This window comes from Eschrichtius robustus, chromosome 2, assembly GCF_028021215.1.
Source record: "Eschrichtius robustus isolate mEscRob2 chromosome 2, mEscRob2.pri, whole genome shotgun sequence".
Taxonomy (NCBI): Eukaryota; Metazoa; Chordata; class Mammalia; order Artiodactyla; family Eschrichtiidae; genus Eschrichtius; species Eschrichtius robustus.
This window is the reverse complement of record NC_090825.1, coordinates 43,085,001-43,102,793: the sequence shown is the minus strand read 5'-3', so window position 1 is coordinate 43,102,793 and position 17,793 is coordinate 43,085,001. Positions and strand designations below refer to the sequence as shown.

The 17,793-nt window shown below is 38.2% G+C and overlaps 1 protein-coding gene across 1 annotated transcript in view; it reads left to right on the top strand.

Moving 5' to 3' along the window:
* The first annotated feature begins 3,406 nt into the window (after window positions 1-3,406).
* Window positions 3,407-17,793, top strand: part of IL6ST (interleukin 6 cytokine family signal transducer) — a 49,709-nt gene continuing 35,322 nt past the window's right edge. The window contains exons 1-3 of the mRNA XM_068535351.1: window positions 3,407-3,641; window positions 13,028-13,115; window positions 17,265-17,343. Coding sequence (XP_068391452.1) covers window positions 17,280-17,343 — 64 coding nt within the window. The 5' untranslated portion in view covers window positions 3,407-3,641; window positions 13,028-13,115; window positions 17,265-17,279. The remainder of the gene's footprint in view (window positions 3,642-13,027; window positions 13,116-17,264; window positions 17,344-17,793) is intronic.

The following is a 17,793-nucleotide window of genomic DNA, read 5'->3' as shown; positions in this document are numbered from 1 at the left end:
AGGTTGTTCTTCCTCTTAGAGGAAAAGAGGATACTCACAAATGATGGTCTTGGTTTTTCCAGGGAATAATGAAACAAGGTTCTGCACTAAGAATAAATGTTGGGATAGAGTTGCTAGTTCAAGAAAAAGGGAAATAGTTAGGAAATAACATTGACAAGGTAAACATAGCTGAAGGTCAAGGGAATTAAAGACACTAGTGAGAGTGCAGCTAAAATGATTGATAAAAGGGTTCTCGGAGTTTAGGAAGATAAAAGAAGGTGGGAAAAAACTGATAAACTAGGAGAACAAAGATCGGAGGTCACACTGAGGACAAACTACAGACTCAGTGGGAGTAAGTAAGAGAGGTAGAGGGTAGGTGGCTGTGGGTAGAGAGGGAAACTCACAAGCCAAAGTTTTGCAGATGGAGTAATTTCATCTGATGACTGGCTTCAAGGTGTGGCTACATCTGTGGGCTCCTGATATCAGAGTGAAGCTGAAGATGACTGAAAAAGAGAAGGATGAGAAATTGTGAGGTCAGCGTGCTAACTGAATCATTATCATTGATGCTGAAATCATTAGGTTGATGCAGGACAGGAGGATAATTCAAGGCTGACACAGAGTTTCAGAAACACAGCTGGGCACAGGCAAGGAAGTAAATGGCCATCCTGGTCAGGGCCAGATTTATGCAAATAGCAAGGCAGGCAGGGTTTGTCTTCGACATTTATCACCTTTGTTCTGTAGCATTTTCCCCTAACTTTGTTCATTTTCTCTTGAGTAACCTCAGTGTCCTCTTGTTGCCCTCTCACTGTACAGGTTCCCCCTCTGCTGCTGACACATCTAAAATCCCGAATAAGTCCCAAAGCACAAATGGAAAGTTCTCAATTGATATGTCACTTTTCCCCACTTATCTCTGCATTTTGACAGGGCGTGCTAATGACAAATCCTTATCCTGAAAGTGGTTGTTTCAGGACCAGTACCCTACAGAGGTTATCTGCAGAGTCATCTAATTCCAGCCAAGGAGAGATGGGATCTTGCTGTCCTGAAAAATCTTTCTCCAATATTGATTCATTGGTTTTTTAATAAATTTATTTATCTATTTGTTTGTTTATTTATTTTTGGCTGCGTTGGGTCTTCATTGCTGTGCGCGGGCTTTCTCTACTTGCAGGGAGCAGGGGCTACTCTTCATTGTGGTGTGCGGGCTTCTCATTGGGTGGCTTCTCTTGTTGCAGAGCACAGGCTCTAGGTGCGCAGGCTTCAGTAGTTGTGGCAGATATGCTCAGTAGTTGTGGCTTGTAGGCTCTAGAGCACAGGCTCAGTAGTTGTGGCGCACGGGCTTTGTTGTTCCGCAGCATGTGGGATCTTCCCGGACCAGGGCTCGAACCCATGTCCCCTGCACTGGCAGGCAGATTCTTAACCACTGCACCACCAGGGAAGCCCTTGTTTCTTTGTTTTAACCTAGACTTTAACCATTCTCCACAAAATGTGAGTTTCTTACGGGTTAGTGTTAGCCAATGCAAAGATATCCACAAAAGAACTAACTCACTCCTTTGCTTTCCTGACCAGTGCACAAGGCAGGCTAGTGTGCTGTGAGATATTGTTCCCCTCTATCTTCTCCCCATGCCAGAGAAGAATCATCATTTTCAATATACACTGCAATACAAAAAGGTCGAGAAAGCACATTCAATAATGATAACAGCTGACATTTATTGAGCACCTACTATGTGCCAAGCACTTCATGTATTTTAATTCATTTAACCCTCGTAGCAATCCTGTTAGGTTGCTACCATTATTCTCATTTGGTTTATGAGAAATCTGAGAAGACCTGCCCAAGATCATAGACATGGGAAGTGGCAGCACCAGGATTCAGACTCAGGCAATTTGGAAACAGAAGGTACATTTAACCTCTATACATTGTCCCTAAATAAATGTCCAATAGATCTAAATAAAACTTTTAACAACTTTTTTTATTTTAATTTTTCAAAGTATAGTTGATTTACAATGTTGTGTTAGTTTCAGGTGTACAGCAAAGTGATTCAGCTATATGTATTCTTTTTCAGATATTTTCCTGTATAGGTTATTACAAAATATTGAGTATAGTTCCCTGTGCTATACAGTAGGTCCTTGTGGGTTATCTATTGTATATACAGGTAGTAGTGTGTATATGTTAATCCCAAACTCCTAATTTATCTCCTCCCCAATTTAACATTTTATAAGTTTGTTTTAAAAACCTCCATAAATGGCAGAGCTACAATACAATCCAGTCACTCTCTACAGGTTAGATAACACGATGACAGGCAGCAGCAAGAGTCGAACACAGTGGAGCTTTGTCTCTCCTGCAGCACCAACCCCAAGCTTGCCTGGGACTCCCTTAGCACTAGACACGTGGCAGGCCCACTTTTCCGTGTCATTTAAAAATTATCTGATCAACTAAGAGATGGTAATTTGGTCTGTGCTTTACTCTATCTGAATCCCCAATATAATGAAGAACCTTATAATTGTCTGTTAACTTATGGGTATAATTTGTTCAGGTCCATTAAACCATTATTGCCCTCCTATAGTCTGCCATTCTTCCACAAAAGGTCCTGGCCTTGGGTGTGTTTCTTTACACACACACACACACACACACACACACGCACGCACACACACGCTTATCTTTTAAGCTTCTCATCTTGCTTTGGAAAAAAAAACTGTATCAAAGTGAGCCGGAAGGTTCATTTTCCGGACCACGAGCGGGGAAGAAGGGGTTTTAACGAAATTGGTTTTTACTCGGTATTTTTGTCACATATTGGGAGGTACAAACCGCAAGAAAAACTAGTTTCTTGGCGTGTCACCAACTCTGGGGTTCATTGATCAATCACACCCAAACTCATTTACTAACTTAAAAATATATATCGTGGCAAGGTTCGTTTACATAAGACTTGGACCGAAGCCGCCACAATCTGCGGTAATCTCGTGTGGAGTCATGGCCACCGAGCCCTTCACTTTCCCTCAGGAGCTCCCACGCCTCCCCGGTCCCCAAGGACACCCGGCTGTCCCTAGCGGCTCTGAGTACCCTGGGGAAGGCCTCGAAGGGGGGGCCGAAGAGGCCGCGGCAAGAAGGGAGGACGGCAGGCGCGGGCAGCACCCGGACTTCAGTTCAGACCCCGTTATTCCACGGAAAAATGGAACATTCCGCTCCTTCCGCCCGCAGAGGGGAGGTGGGGAAAACCCTTCGATCTCGTCTGGGAGCGGCGACGCGGACGCAGCGACCCGAATCCGGGACGCCGGGAACCGCATTACGGGAATCGCAGCCGCTCGGAGAGCCTCCCCGTCGCCTTCGGGCAGCCGCTGAGCCAATGCCGGCGCGCGTCGGGTCTCGCGGGCGCCAATCAGCTTATAGATCCCAAGTCCGGGGGCGGGGCGTTACAGGGCGCCGCGGGGCGGGGTCAGGGGGCGCGTCGCCCCGCCGCGGGAGGAGGGCCGCGTGCCGAGTCTGCGGGAAGGAACCGGGAGTGACCCGAGGCCCGGGCGAGGAGCCTACAGGCCCGCGGAGCCCCGTGGGGAACGCACGGACGCAGCTGAGCTGGGGGTCGCGGCTGCCGGCCGACGGGCCCGGCCCAGCCTGGCGCCGAGGGGGACGTGCACTGTGGACACGCGGAGGAGCGAGTCACCGCGGCCTTTAGGTGAGGAGGGGCCGTGGTCGAGTTGAAGGGCCGTGTAGCCGGACGGGGAGGGCTGCGTCGGGGCGGGCCAGGGGACCTGGCACTCGAGGGGGCCACCCTTCTCCGTGAGAGGGGCGCCCCGACAGCGCGCGCCCCAAACTTCTTGTTATCCCAGCCTGGAAATCCCCACATTCCTTCCTCTCCCTGTTCCCACACCTCCGAATTTGATCTCCACAACTTTATCACCTAGATTTAAGTACAAGCCTCACTTCCAACACCACACACATACACACACACACACACGCCCTTCTGGACCATACCCCTTTTTGGTTACCAAATCCCCACTTTTTCCCCAGTCCTCTTTCCATCTCCCCTTAAATTCCAGTAGTCCCGCACTTGACCCTTCATTTTCAACTCGGAGGTGAATTTTCTTTCCCCAAAGCCATCTTTTCATACTTAAATGGTAACGTTTCAACGTTGCTGAAAGTTACACCATACTTATACAATTTCCAAGCTAATGTCTCTTTTCTTCTTTTGATCGCTTACATGGCCTGGCCCTAATGAACCCCGCATACCACTGTATCGTAAAGGCGCCGAATTCTGTCTTTTTAAATTCTCTCACCCCCTCCCCCAAGTTTAAAGATTATTCCAAGTAGCAAGGTTCTGTTTTTCAGTATTTTTTCAAACTGAAAAAAATATCACAGCTTAAAAATAAGACCTGCCACTTTTGTTCTTTTCTTTTTTTCTTCAGAAGGAAACCCATTTCGGTTTAATTTGTGTAGTATTGGGCATTTCAGCGATTATACTGCTTTAAAATAATTACTTGTTAGAATGCCAGGATGAATATTCTAAAAGATTGGAGTGTTTGGTTTAGTCAGTGCTGTAAACAAACCCTTTAGACTGTGTGACTGCCAGCTTCAAGTTGGAACAACTCTTAATTTGAAATTACTCAGATCATCATATGAGCTATTCGCCATTATCATAATTTCTTAAATTCATGTTAATTCCTATTTGGAAGTATTTTTTAACTGTAAGCTGGAATACTACAATGTTAGAACCAACTTGCTATTAAGTTAAATTGTGCTTTCCAAATATTTCTCTTTGGGGACGATTTTGAACACTTGTTTTTAATCACAAGTGGAAGAAAAAAATTGCAGGATGGAGAAAGTGTCAGAAAAGGAGGATAAATTTTGTAGTACAATTTTTCTTTCATCCCAATTCCATATTATTGACAACACTTGTTTAATTTTCTTATAGGTAATTTAGAATATTATAAACACACAGCTAATTTAATACATTTTCTTAGGTAATGAAAAATGTGTTCAGTTATTTACGAATTGCCGTGTTTTCAGTTTATTTAAAATTTTTCCAAGGGAATTTGCATTTCAGTTAAACGTTAGGGTGGATGTCGATTATCATATACCTGTGAAGTAGGTGTTACAATACCCACTTTATAGAGAAGGAAACTGAAGCTCAGGGTCCCTGTGACACCTAGATCTATGTAATTGCAAATCCTGTACTCTCAATCAGTCACTGTGTCATGTTAACACATTTCTCATAGAGGATCCACTGCTACAATTTGGTTTGGGAACTTAAGAACTCCCCAAAACTCTTCTGTAGGGAGGGTTTTTTTCTTCCAGAAGCTATTTCAGAGCAGCTTATTTTAATGGGAGTCAGAATTCCCTGGCGCTAATACATTTGCAGCTTGGCTCTTAGAGAAGCATGGAATGTTCTCACAGTCTTCTCCATTTCTTTGCAAAGACATTTTGATCAGAGTTGAAGTTTCTACTGAGCTTTATTGTTTTACATAACAAATACTAAGCACTTAGTACTTGCTGTAGGAACGGACAAAGATGCATGAGTCGTCCTTAGGACCTTCAAAGAGTTTACAGAAATTGGGTAGACATTTTGTGAAAAATGACAAGTATGCAAGGCAGTTTTAATTATATGCAGAGTGATACAGAAGATGCTATAGGTATTTAAATTAGGGAGTAACCATTTAAGAGTTGAAAGGATCAAAGGATTTAACAGAGGTCAGCCTTGAAACCTGGGTAAGATTTGGATAAAGGGAAAAATGAAAGGAGCCCATTCCAATAGAGGTATCTGTGGGAAGGGTCAGAAATAATCAAGGTATAGTAATTATAATAGTCAATATATGTGTAATTCTTATTTTCTGTCAGCCACTGTTTTGAACACTCTGCTTATATTAATTCATTTAATCTTCATAACCTTATGAAGTAGATCTTACTATTCTCCTTTTATAAAGAAGGAAACCCAGGCATAGAGAGCTTAATTAACTCTCCCAGTGCCACACGGCTATTAAGTGGTAGATCCAGAATTTATACCTAGACAGCCTGGCTTCAGGATCTGAGCTCCTAAGGATGGTAAATATACTACCTCTTCATATAGTATACTTGAGTGACAGTTAACTAGAATAATATGGCCATTCCGGAAAGTCTTTTAAAACCCACTCTTAATTGTCCGCTGTGTGCTTCAGAGTATGTTAGATTCTCAGGATATCAAGACATATAAACAAAAATTACAATACAGTGTTATGAATCCTGTTAGGGAACTGTATACAAGTGCATTGGGAGCAAAGATGTTTGTGGGAGTGGGGGGGAATTCCACAGAAGAGATGATGTTTCATCTGAGATATAAACAGTGCAGAACAGTTTGGAGAAAGACATTCTAGAGCCAAGGAATAGCATTTGTAGAAGCCCAAACTCTGAAATAGTAAAATGTGTTAGAGAAAGTCTAGTAGTTCGCTGTGACTTGAGCTTAAAGTCTGTAGGGGTAGCTGGTAGGGCATGATAAAAGGTAAGACCAAACTGTGTATGGCATGGTGAAGTCAAGTAAAATGAAGAGCTTAAATATTTGCTTTGCATTTGGGAAACTACAAAAATAATTTCAGCATGAGCAGAGTAGAAACCAGATTGCTCACTGTTTTCTCTAGAGCTTGAGGGCAAAATCTGAGTAGAGGGTTTTGGTTTTTTTAGAATAGATTTAAATATTGAAGAAGATAGATTGGGCAGGCACACTGAAACCAAATTTTTAGGTTCTTAAATAGCTGAAATATTTGGCATTATTATTCACCCTTTGAAAAGCTTTTGAGGAAAAGAGTGACAAATTTAAAGTATGCTTAGAGAGATTTCATCCATCAGTAATAATGTTCAGAATGATTTGGAGGGAAGAAAGAGACTAGAAGCAGGAAGGCAGTTATAAGTATTGAGGTGAGCAGTGCCTAAATTAGGTTGGTCATGGTGGAGGGTAGAAAAGAAAAAACAAGTGGGAAGGATCATGAAGGAAGACTGAATAAGATTTGTAACTGAGAAAAGCTAGAATGTAATGGATAGGCAAGAGACAATGATGGACCCCATCGTCGTAGGAAATTCAAGAAGGGTGAGTGTTTTTAGATGAGGGGGAAAAAAAGTACTGTGATTTTTTTTTTTTTTTAAGTGCATGCATTTATGTATTTATGTGGGCATGAGTATGTATATATGTGTATGTTGTTTTTAGACCTGTTAAACTTACTTGAGTCAGAGGCAGAATATCCAAGATGATGATACATAACTGAAATTGGAAAAAACATCTCAATCAGAATATTTGAAATTATTTTGTGTGAAGGTAGTAGTTGAAGTCATACATTTTTGAAGAAGTTGGTATTTTAAACGAATAGTAGATGCCAAATACTTTCGGGTACATTCATAGCCAGCAGATAAAACCTAGCAGAGAATTCAGTGAAGGAGACAGTAAAGTAAATAAAGGAAAGAATATAACCACATGATATGGTTACATAGAAACCAAGAGATATGAGAAATTCAGAAAGCAGAGGTGGTCAACAATGTGAAATGCTTCAGAAATGCTTGTGATACTGTCACAATGGCTACAATCTCTTTTTTATTCTGTCTAGTATATCTTAGTGAGATTTAATGAGAAGTGTTAGCCAATTGACATGAGTAAGAAAGCTACATCTCTTGAAATGTGGCTATAGTATAGATTATTGTTTTAAAGCTGAATGTACACATATCCATAGCAAGAGCTTCATTCCTTTCAGCACAATAAATCTGTTGCCCTGTTAAAATTTGAATATTCAGCCTCCAAATTTTCATTTGCTCTTGATCCAAATTAATCAGTTTCATCCTTTGCTCTAAGGTAGATTAGTTTTATCATTACTTCTGAATAATGCATTTCATACTGGTCTTCTGCACAATCTGTTTTTGTTTGGATGTTCTGTTGTATGTGTTCCCCTACGCACTCCCCCTAACACAAAATGTTTCAGATAGCACAGCTCTGGTTTGTAGACTGACATGCTCTGGGATTTTGCCATTGGTAATCTACAGTTATAGAGTCAAAGATGGTGTATAGTTCATGTGTATGCTACTGTCTCTGTCCAGAAAACCTTTACTCTTATTTCATGATGGGCTGTCCTGGACCCTGTCTGAATTGGGTATTCTCTATGCTCCTGTAGCACCCTGTGCATATTCCACCTCTCTAAACTGAACTTCTTAAGGGCAACAACTGTTTATTTGGCTTAAACTATATTTGTAATGTTTTATTTCTTAAGCTATGGTGAGAACATGGATCGCCATCAAAGTACTCTTTAAACCTTTTCATAGATCTCAAACAGTCAAAGATAATTTGTAAAAGACCTTCTCTAACTCTAAGGTCATAAGCATACTCTGTATTTTCTTCTAGTAGTCCTGCAATTTCACTTTTGCATTTATGTCCTTAATCAGTCTGGAGTGTATGTATCTGTGATGAAGTAGGGCTCTTTATTTTTTTGCTTGTGGAGCCAGTTGTCGCAATACTGTTCATTAAATAGTCCTTTATTTCCCCAGTGATACCAGTAGCTTTTTTTTCCATAAGATATTAAATTCTTATATATACTTGGGTCTGTTTCTGGACCTTTTGTTTTGTACTTGATTTAATTTTCTATTCCTATGCCAATGCCATGTTTTAATTACTATAACTTGATAGTGTATCTTAATAGATGGTATATCAAGTATTCTGTTTATTCTCTTTGAAAATTGGCTTTTGGCCATTTTCTAATATTTTATGTGAAATTTTAAATTGGTTTGTAAAGTAAACCACTTTGCAATTTGGATTAAAATTGTATTTCATTGATATATTAATTTGTGAAGAACTGATATCTCTCTCTCCCCCTCCCTCTCCTTCTCTCTCTCTCTCTCTATATATATATATATTTGTTCCATGATATTTAAGTCTTACTAATGAACTTTTTAGTAAAGTTTTATAGTTTTCTCCATAAACTATTTGCATTGTTCTGATTTAATTGTTTTTCCTAGATATAGTTTAGTTTTTGATGCTGTTGTCAGTAGGATTTTTTTCTATTACATTTTCTAACTGGTTATTGCTGAGAGAGGGGTTTTTTGGTGATCATTTGTTCAGCTGTTATGTTAAACTCTCAGTGGTTCTAATAGTTTGTTATTTGATTCTCTTTGTTTTCATATCATCTACAAGTTTTTTCTTTTTCCATTTTTATATCTTGTTTTTTGTTTATTATATTTTTGTTTAAGCCTTCTAGAACAGTGTTGAATAAGTGATGACATCAAGCATCTTGTTTGAATCCTGAACTTAATAGGAATGCCTCTAATTTTTATCTTTAAATATGATGTTTACTATAGGTTTCTGATAAAGTACTGTGGCAGCAACACCAAGAGCTGCACTGACAACAGCTGTTAGCATTTATTGAGTATGTAGTATGCGGCAGATGTATACTACACTGCACTCGGTGTATACTGACTTATTTAATCTTTTTTTTTTTTAACATCTTTGTTGGAGTATAATTGCTTTACAATGGTGTGTTAGTTTCTGCTTTATAACAAAGTGAATCAGCTATACATGTACATATATCCCCATATCTCCTCCCTCTTGTGTCTCCCTCCCACCCTCCCTATCCCACCCCTCTAGGTGGTCACAAAGCACCGAGCTGATCTCCCTGTGCTATGCGGCTGCTTCCCACTAGCTATCTGTTTTACATTTGGTAATGTATATATGTCCATGCCACTCTCTCACTTCGTCCCAGCTTACCCTTCCCCCTCCCCTGACTTATTTAATCTTGACAAAAGTCCTACGAAAGAAGGTGGTGGGGTTATCCTTATTTTACAGATTAGGAAAATGAAAATTAGGGATATTAAATAACTTGCCTAAGATGTTTTACAAAAAATAGAGGAGCTGGGATTTGAATATAGGCAGTCTGATTACAGAGTCCATCCTCTTATCTACTTCATGAATATAAGGATGGTCTCTTTCAGTCTAGTTTTCTAATACTTTGTTGTTATTTTAAAATTATAGCTGAACAGTTGTTGAATATTATCAGATGCTTTTCAAGCATCTAGTGGAATGACTGTGTTATTTTTGTCTTTAATCTATTAGAAAATATAGTGGATAACATTGGTATCTTTTCTCATGTTGAAACATACTTGTATTTTTAGGCAAAATACTTGTTGGTATTTATGGGGTTTTTTTTCTTTTAAATACATTGCTAGAACAAATTTGCAAATGCTTTATTTAGGTTTTTTCACACCAATTCATAATAGTTTGACAATAGTTTTCTTGTGTAATCCTTGTTTGATTTGGTATCCAAATGACTCTGCAACTTCTGGCCAAAACAGGGAACAAGGATAAGGTTTACCCTCATGTCTGAAACAACCATAAAACAGAAAATATACATAGAACAGTGATAAGACACTGGACACTGGATGATGAAAGGCAATGATCTTGTGAGATGGGAAACAAATGAGGTAGATCCTATGATTGAACTAGCGTACTACCTTGAGAGAGTTTCCAAACCATGTCATAGGTTGGGGAAATCTAGGCTAAGCTCAGTGGATACTCTTTGAATTGAAGAAGATGGCTGGAGATCATAGAACAGAATACTGGAGAATCTTGAAACTCTTGAAACAAGAGAATTCTTGAAAACTTCAGAGTCCCCTTAAGCTGTTTAGCTGAGTGCATGCATATAAAGAAACTGCCGGGACTTCCCTGGCAGTCTAGAGACTCCACACTTCCACTGCATCAGGTGTGGGTTCGATCCCCGTTCAGGGAACTAAGATCCCACATGCCATTAGGCGCAGCCAAGACAAAGCAAACAAAAAAACAACTACAAAAAAGAAACTACTGAGAAAGAAGCTCATGAAAGGATTAGAGGTAACAGTGCTTAATGATTCCACAGGGTTAGGAATTGTGCCTGTCCTCACCAGCCAGATTGGAAACCATCTTGATTCATGAGACATTGGATAGAGTACACAGAAGGGTCTTGTGTCAGTAGTAGGGAATAATTAGTCCCAGAATAAGCACTGCTCCAATCCCACCCGACTTATCTTTAAAAGCAAGACCTGAAAGGATCAGATTGTTTTCAAGTAAGTTAACTGTGTCCTGGAACTAGTTTCCTAGGGCTGCTATAACAGAATACCACAAACTTAAAACAAATTTATTCTTTTAAGGTTCTGGAGACCAAAAGTCCTTCTGAGACTCTGGATAGAATCCTTTGCCTCTTCATAACTTCTGATAGTAGCTGATAGTCCTTGACATACCTTGGCTTACAGCTGCATCACTCTAATCTCTGCCTCTGTAGTCACATGGCATTCTTCCTGTGTATTTCTGTCTCATAGCAGACACCAGTCATATTGTAGTAGGGCCCCACCCTACTCCAGTATGACATCTTTTTTTTTTTTTTAAATAAATTTATTTATTTATTTATTTTTGGCTGCATTGGGTCTTTGTTGCTGTGCGCGGGCTTTCTCTAGTTGTTGTGAGCAGGGGTACTCTTCGTTGCCGTGCACAGGCTTCTCACTGGGGTGGCTTCTCTTGTGGAGCACGGGCTCTATGTGCAGGCTTCAGTAGTTGTGGCTCGTGGGCTCAGTAGTTGTGGCACACAGGCTCAGCAGTTGTGGCGCACAGCCTTAGTTGCTCCACGGCATGTGGGATCTTCCCAGACCAGGGCTCAAACCCGTGTCCCCTGCATTGGCAGGCAGATTCTTAACCACTGTGCCACCAGGGAAGCCCCCCAGTATGACATCTTAACATCTAATTACATCTGTAACAGCTTTATTTCCAAACAGGGTCACATTTTGAGGTACTGGGGGTTAGAACTTCAACATATCTTTTGGGGGGACACAACTCAACCCATAACAGACTATAAGCAAAATAAGTTAATTAAATAGTATTTTAGAACAGGGGTTGGCAAACTGTGGTCTGCAGACCAAATCCAGCATGCATTCTCTTTTTATAAATAAAGTTTTATTGGAACTCAGCCATGCCAGTTTGTTTACATACTGTCCCTGACTGTTTTTGCACTCCAAAAACAGAGTTTACTAGTTAGTGGTCACAGAGACCTGAAGGCCCACAAAGCCTAAAATATTTATTATCTTGCCCTTTACAAGAAATGTTTGCCAGCCTATTTTAGAAGGTTAAGTGCTAGTGAGAAAAAACAGGAAAGGGAGGATATGCAATATAGGCTAGTCAGAAAAGACTTGTATGAGAAGGTGAATTTGAGCAAAGGCTACAAGGAATTAATCTTTATGTACTGACTTAGAAAGATGTCCAATACGTAGTGTTAAGGGAAAAAAAAGTTACAGAACATTATTGTGATCCCATTTTTGTAGACTGATAAAGTATATATTTATACAATATAAAGTTATACACATAGAAACTTTTGTAAGATTATACACCAAATTGTTCACAGTTATCTTGATGGGATTACAGGGGATTTTCACGTGACATATTATCAATTCCTATTCATTTGAAAGTTTTAAAATAATTATGTATTTTCTTTGCATTTAAAAATATCATTGTTATAGATTAAATTTCTTATATGTTATTAAATTATATCAAAGGTTTAACGTGTGTGAAACAATAGTGGGGGATTCAACTCCTTATCTGAGTTTGAAGTTATCTTGTTACATTTCAAAGAGGAACGACCGCTCCTTATGCTAGAATTTAACCTAATACTGAGCAGATTTTAAAATGAATTTTTATGTCTGTGTGCATATAATAATTTGGCAGTTGAGGAGTCAGTAGCCTTAACTTACTGCTAGTGGAAGACAAAAGGTATGATTTTGTGTAAGATTTGCTTTAACTGCTTTTGTCAGATTCAACAAAATGTTCCTTTCACATGTCTATGACATACATGGATATCAAGGAGGTTTAGGTTAAGCATGGGGGAGCCAATAATGTTTCCAAGCACGTAGCAAAACTACCCTAGGATACTTGAATACTCTTATACAAGTGTTTATGGGAGTGCTTTATACTGAAACTCAGAAGATGTCTAAAATGAGAATGCTTTCTCAAAACCTGAAAGACCAGTAGGTGGCAGGAATTTAAGTACACATATAAAAAATATTGTCAAAACCATCTTTCTAAACAAGACTCTCCTCTCTCTACAGTGAGACCCAACGAAAAGAGCATGACATTTAGAAGCAGAAGACTTAGTTTCAGATCCCTGCTCTTTCACTTACGAATTTTGTGATTTGGGTAAGTACCTTACCCTGTCTGAATTTTTGTTTTTTCTTTTGTAAAGTTCCAATAATTAATCCCTGCCTTTCCAAACCCAAGAATGTACAATTCCAAGAGTGAACCCTAAAGTAAGTTAGAGATTTTAGGTGACTATAGTGTGTCAATGTAGGTTCATCCTTGGTGAAATGTACCATTCTGGTGAGTAGTGATGTTAATAATGCAGGAGGCTATACGTGTGTGGGGACAGAGGGTCTGTGGGAAATCTCCTTACCTTCCTTTCAGTTTTGTTGTAAACTTAAAACTACTGTAAAAAAAAATAAAAACTTAAAAAAAATAATAAAATAATGATCCCTGCCCTATCCACCTGCTTCTCTAAGATATTAGGAGAATCAAGTGAAATAATTTACATGAAAGCAGTTTGTGTAATGTGAAATAGTATACAAGTATTAGTTATTATGAATTCATAATTAGTACTAATGGAATAGCACGGAGTTGGATAACTTTTTAAATAATTAATTTGATAATCAGTTAATGTAGGCATGACTGACTTTTTGCGAATTTATCCATAATCACACTACTGTGTATGACATGATGTAAAAGGTACCATATTGAAATTTCCCCATCCTGATCCCTGCTCAACTTATTTATTCAACAAATATTACTTTGCCTTCTATTTGGCAGTCGTAATTCATCTACTGTTCTACAGTTATGGTAGTACTGTTTCTGTAGTAATAAAGTTTATACTGACAGTCTTCCTTACATGTAAATCTAAATTTATTATTCATTCTTTTTCATTCTATCCTAATTTTTTATCAAATTAAAAGGGAAAAAAACTCAAAAATCACAATCCATAGGAATAAAAATAATTTATAAAGGGTTAAACTATTAAATATTTATCAATTAAACTCCACTACTTTTTCTCCCACTTAAAAAATCCATGGAAATTAAAGTAAGAACAAACAGCTATAAGGATAGCTTTGGATTTGTTCTAATTTTTTAACTAAATCATCCATAAACTTTGTTACTTTAACATTAATAGTAGTGATTTATGATGCATCTTTTTTTTTTTTTTTTATAAATTTATTTATTTATTTAGTTAGTTATTTTTGGCTGTGTTGGGTCTTCGTTTCTGTGCAAGGGTTTTCTCCAGTTGCGGCGAGCGGGGGCCACTCTTCATCGCGGTGCGCGGGCCTCTCATTGTTGCGGCCTCTCCCGTTGCGGAGCACAGGCTCCAGACGCGCAGGCTCAGTAGTTGTGGCTCACAGGCCTAGCCGCTCCGCGGCATGTGGGATCTTCCCGGACCGGGGCACGAACCCGTGTCCCCTGCATTGGCAGGCGGATTCCTAACCACTGCGCCACCAGGGAGCCCCTATGATGCATCTTATGCCTCCTTTCAACACATTACCATATTGAAACCACCATAGTTGAGGAATTGCTGCTGTAGAACAACCGCTCAGTTCTTGGAAAAATCCTTTCCTGTATCTGTGGTTAGTGGTCATGTTTTGGCTTCATAGAACCTTCCAAAATAACATGCAAATTTTGAGGAAAATCAGTATATACAATATGTGCTTATAATATATGCATAGAATATTCTGCAAGAGATGAGGAGAAAGGATAGTGCTAATAATAGAATTTTAAATTGATTATCTGTTGTCAACAGAATGGAAGGGGAAAAATAAGCAGAGTACTATCAATTCAATCAATTTTAAAACAAGATAAGCCTCCAAATGAAGTGGACTATATTGCATATAATATTTTAGATAGTATCAGTACTACTGTGTCTCCATCTCTTAGGTTTGGACTATGACATCAAGTTCCTTAATAGATGTTCCTTTATCACATTTCAATGACAATCCTTTAAAAATTAGGAAACATTACTTTCTAACTGTTAAAATGCGAAACCTACCTTTGCCTGTTTTCCTTTTACTTGTGTTTCATGGCACTGCTCACATAAATCAAATTGCTTTGAAGTAATCGTAAATACTTTCATGGGACTTCTTGTTTCAGAGTTTTATTATAAGACTATAGTACATAAATAGAAAGACTGCCAGTTTTCAGAACTATGAAGAAACCTCTCTACAGTGTGAACAAGGTACTTGGTAGGGTAGGTGGTCAGGATGACATGACCACATACCACTCTACCAACATGCTCAGATATTTTTCTGTTCTGTTGTTTTGATGAACAGTTGAATGATGTGGTAGATTTTTCTACTCTGGGACTATTTAAAGTTGGGAAGTAAGGAATAAAACAGGTGGAGGAAAATGGATCCTGCAACTTAGTTCTTTTATAGCTCTACCTGAGACAGTCTAAACAATTCATTATCAAATTATTTTGTTATAGAGTGACTGTTACCTGGTTAGGGAGTATAAAAGTATTTATATTTTGTAAAATGATACTATGTTTCAAGTGTAGTACTATGAAGCCCTCATCAAGAAGTTAGTAGTAAAGTGATACTATGTTTCAAGCGTAGTACTATGAAGCCCTCATCAAGAAGTTAGTAGTTTTATCTTGGAGACATACACATTAAGTATTTTTTATTTAAATTATATTTATTTTCTATTTTCTAAATACTGAAGCCACAGGGTACAACATTGGAAAAGGTACAAAGAGCACACTGTAGAGTCTCCCTCCCACTCTAGTGTCTCAAACAGCCAGTGGCAGCCAGTATTTGAATTTTTATCCTTCTAGAGATGTTTTATGCACATATAAGGAAATGAGTATATGTTTTGCCTTTTTTGTTGTGTTTTTGCCCATAAATAACAAATATACTGTTCTGTACCTTAGCAATGTATTTTAGATATGATTCTATATCTGTACATTTTTTTAATGACTACATGTATACTATGTTTGGATATGCCATAATTTACCTAGTCCCCTATTCGTGAACATTTAGGTTGCTTTAGCCTTTTACTATTAAAAAGAATGCTGTAGTGAATAACCTTGTACATGTGTTGTTTTGCTCATATTCATAGGATAACATACTAGAAGTAGAATCATTAGATTCAAATGTACACGTACTTTAATTTTGACTGATAGCTCAAAATTGGCCATACACCTTGTCTGGGTAGGGTTTTTATTTTTAATTGAGGTCTTATTTACAAACAATAAAATTCATAGTTTTAGGTGTACAACTTGATGGGAAGGTTATGCCAGTTTACACTATAACTGGCAGTGTATGAGAATGCCTTTATGTCATATTCTCATAACACTGCTGATAACTTTTTAATTTTTATGTTTTTGCCTGTATTCAAGGTGAGAATGATATTGCAATAGTTTTGTTTGTTTTATTACTTTTACTAACTACAACTTATATACAATAAAGTTCACAAATCATAAGTGTACAGCTCATGTTCAGTATCCCAGAATGCTCCCTTCTGTCCTCCCACCACCTTCCCTCCAAAAGAGAACCACTATTCTGACCTATCCCCATAGATTAAGTTAGCCTGTTTTTGAACTTGATATAATTGTCGGTGTCAATGCTGAGGCTTATCATGTGCTTTTAACTTAGTAAAGAACTGCCAAATTGTTTTCCAAAGTGTCTGTATCACCTTGCATTCCTATCTGGGTTGTTTTAATTTGCATCTCACTATGAGTGAGGTTGAAAGTATCATTTCATATGTTTGAGTTACTTGTATTTCCCTCTCTGTAAACTGCCTGTTCAACTCATCTTGCCTGTTTTCTTCTAAACAGGCAAGATGAGGTGTTGGAATTTTTTTAGTGATTTGTAGGCATTCTTCATATGTCAGGAGATATTTTTGGTCAGGCTATGAATTACAAACTCTTTCCCCCATTTTGTCGATTATCTTTTGAAGTTGCTAATGCTGGGTTTTGCCATGTAGAATTTTGTCTCTGTGAAGCTCTCAGTCTCAGAGTATTTACTAATAGTGCAAGACTTCATAATACAGAAACAGAATTGCTCTTTTAATTAACCTTAAAAGTATAAATTATGTTTCCCAGTAATATTTTATGTAGCCATAACTTTAGTGGGAATAAATAAAAATATTCTGAAGACTTAAACTTGTTTTCTGCGTTCTTATAAGAATTTTACCACCTTTTAGAAAACAGCTATACAGTGGAAACAAAAGAGCTTTGGAAATTGTGTCTGAATTTATTATGTGTAGTAAGAGTAAAAATATTTAAAATAATATTACATGTGTCTTTTACAGAAATATCTATGCAAGATGTTGACGTTGCAAACTTGGATAGTGCAAGCCTTGTTTATTTCCCTCACCACTGAATCTGTAGGTAAGTTTCATGAAATATCCTACCTCCCAACCCCACAAATTAGGTTTGTGTATTTTTGTATAATTACATAATTAAGCTTATGTTGAATAATTAAATAATTATGCTTATATATTTATTCTTTCTAGGATCATTATTGAGAGAATGATGTTGTCTTAAAAATGAATTTAAGAAGTAAAAATACTCTTGATAAATTATAATTTGTATAATTTGAGTTGAAACACTCAATTACTCAGTAATCCTAAATCCTGTTTAGCTATACTAACAGTAACTTTGACATAGAGAAGGAAAAAAGGGTTTTTTTGGTTTGTTTTTATAAATAAAGAAATAGGAAATTTGTTAACTTTTCGCAATCCCCTCCTTAACCTTCACTCCAAAGGTGTCACTGAGCAGCAGTGTGATTGTGATAACAGAATGAAGAGGTTGCCTAGAGCAGTACTGCTCATACTAGGC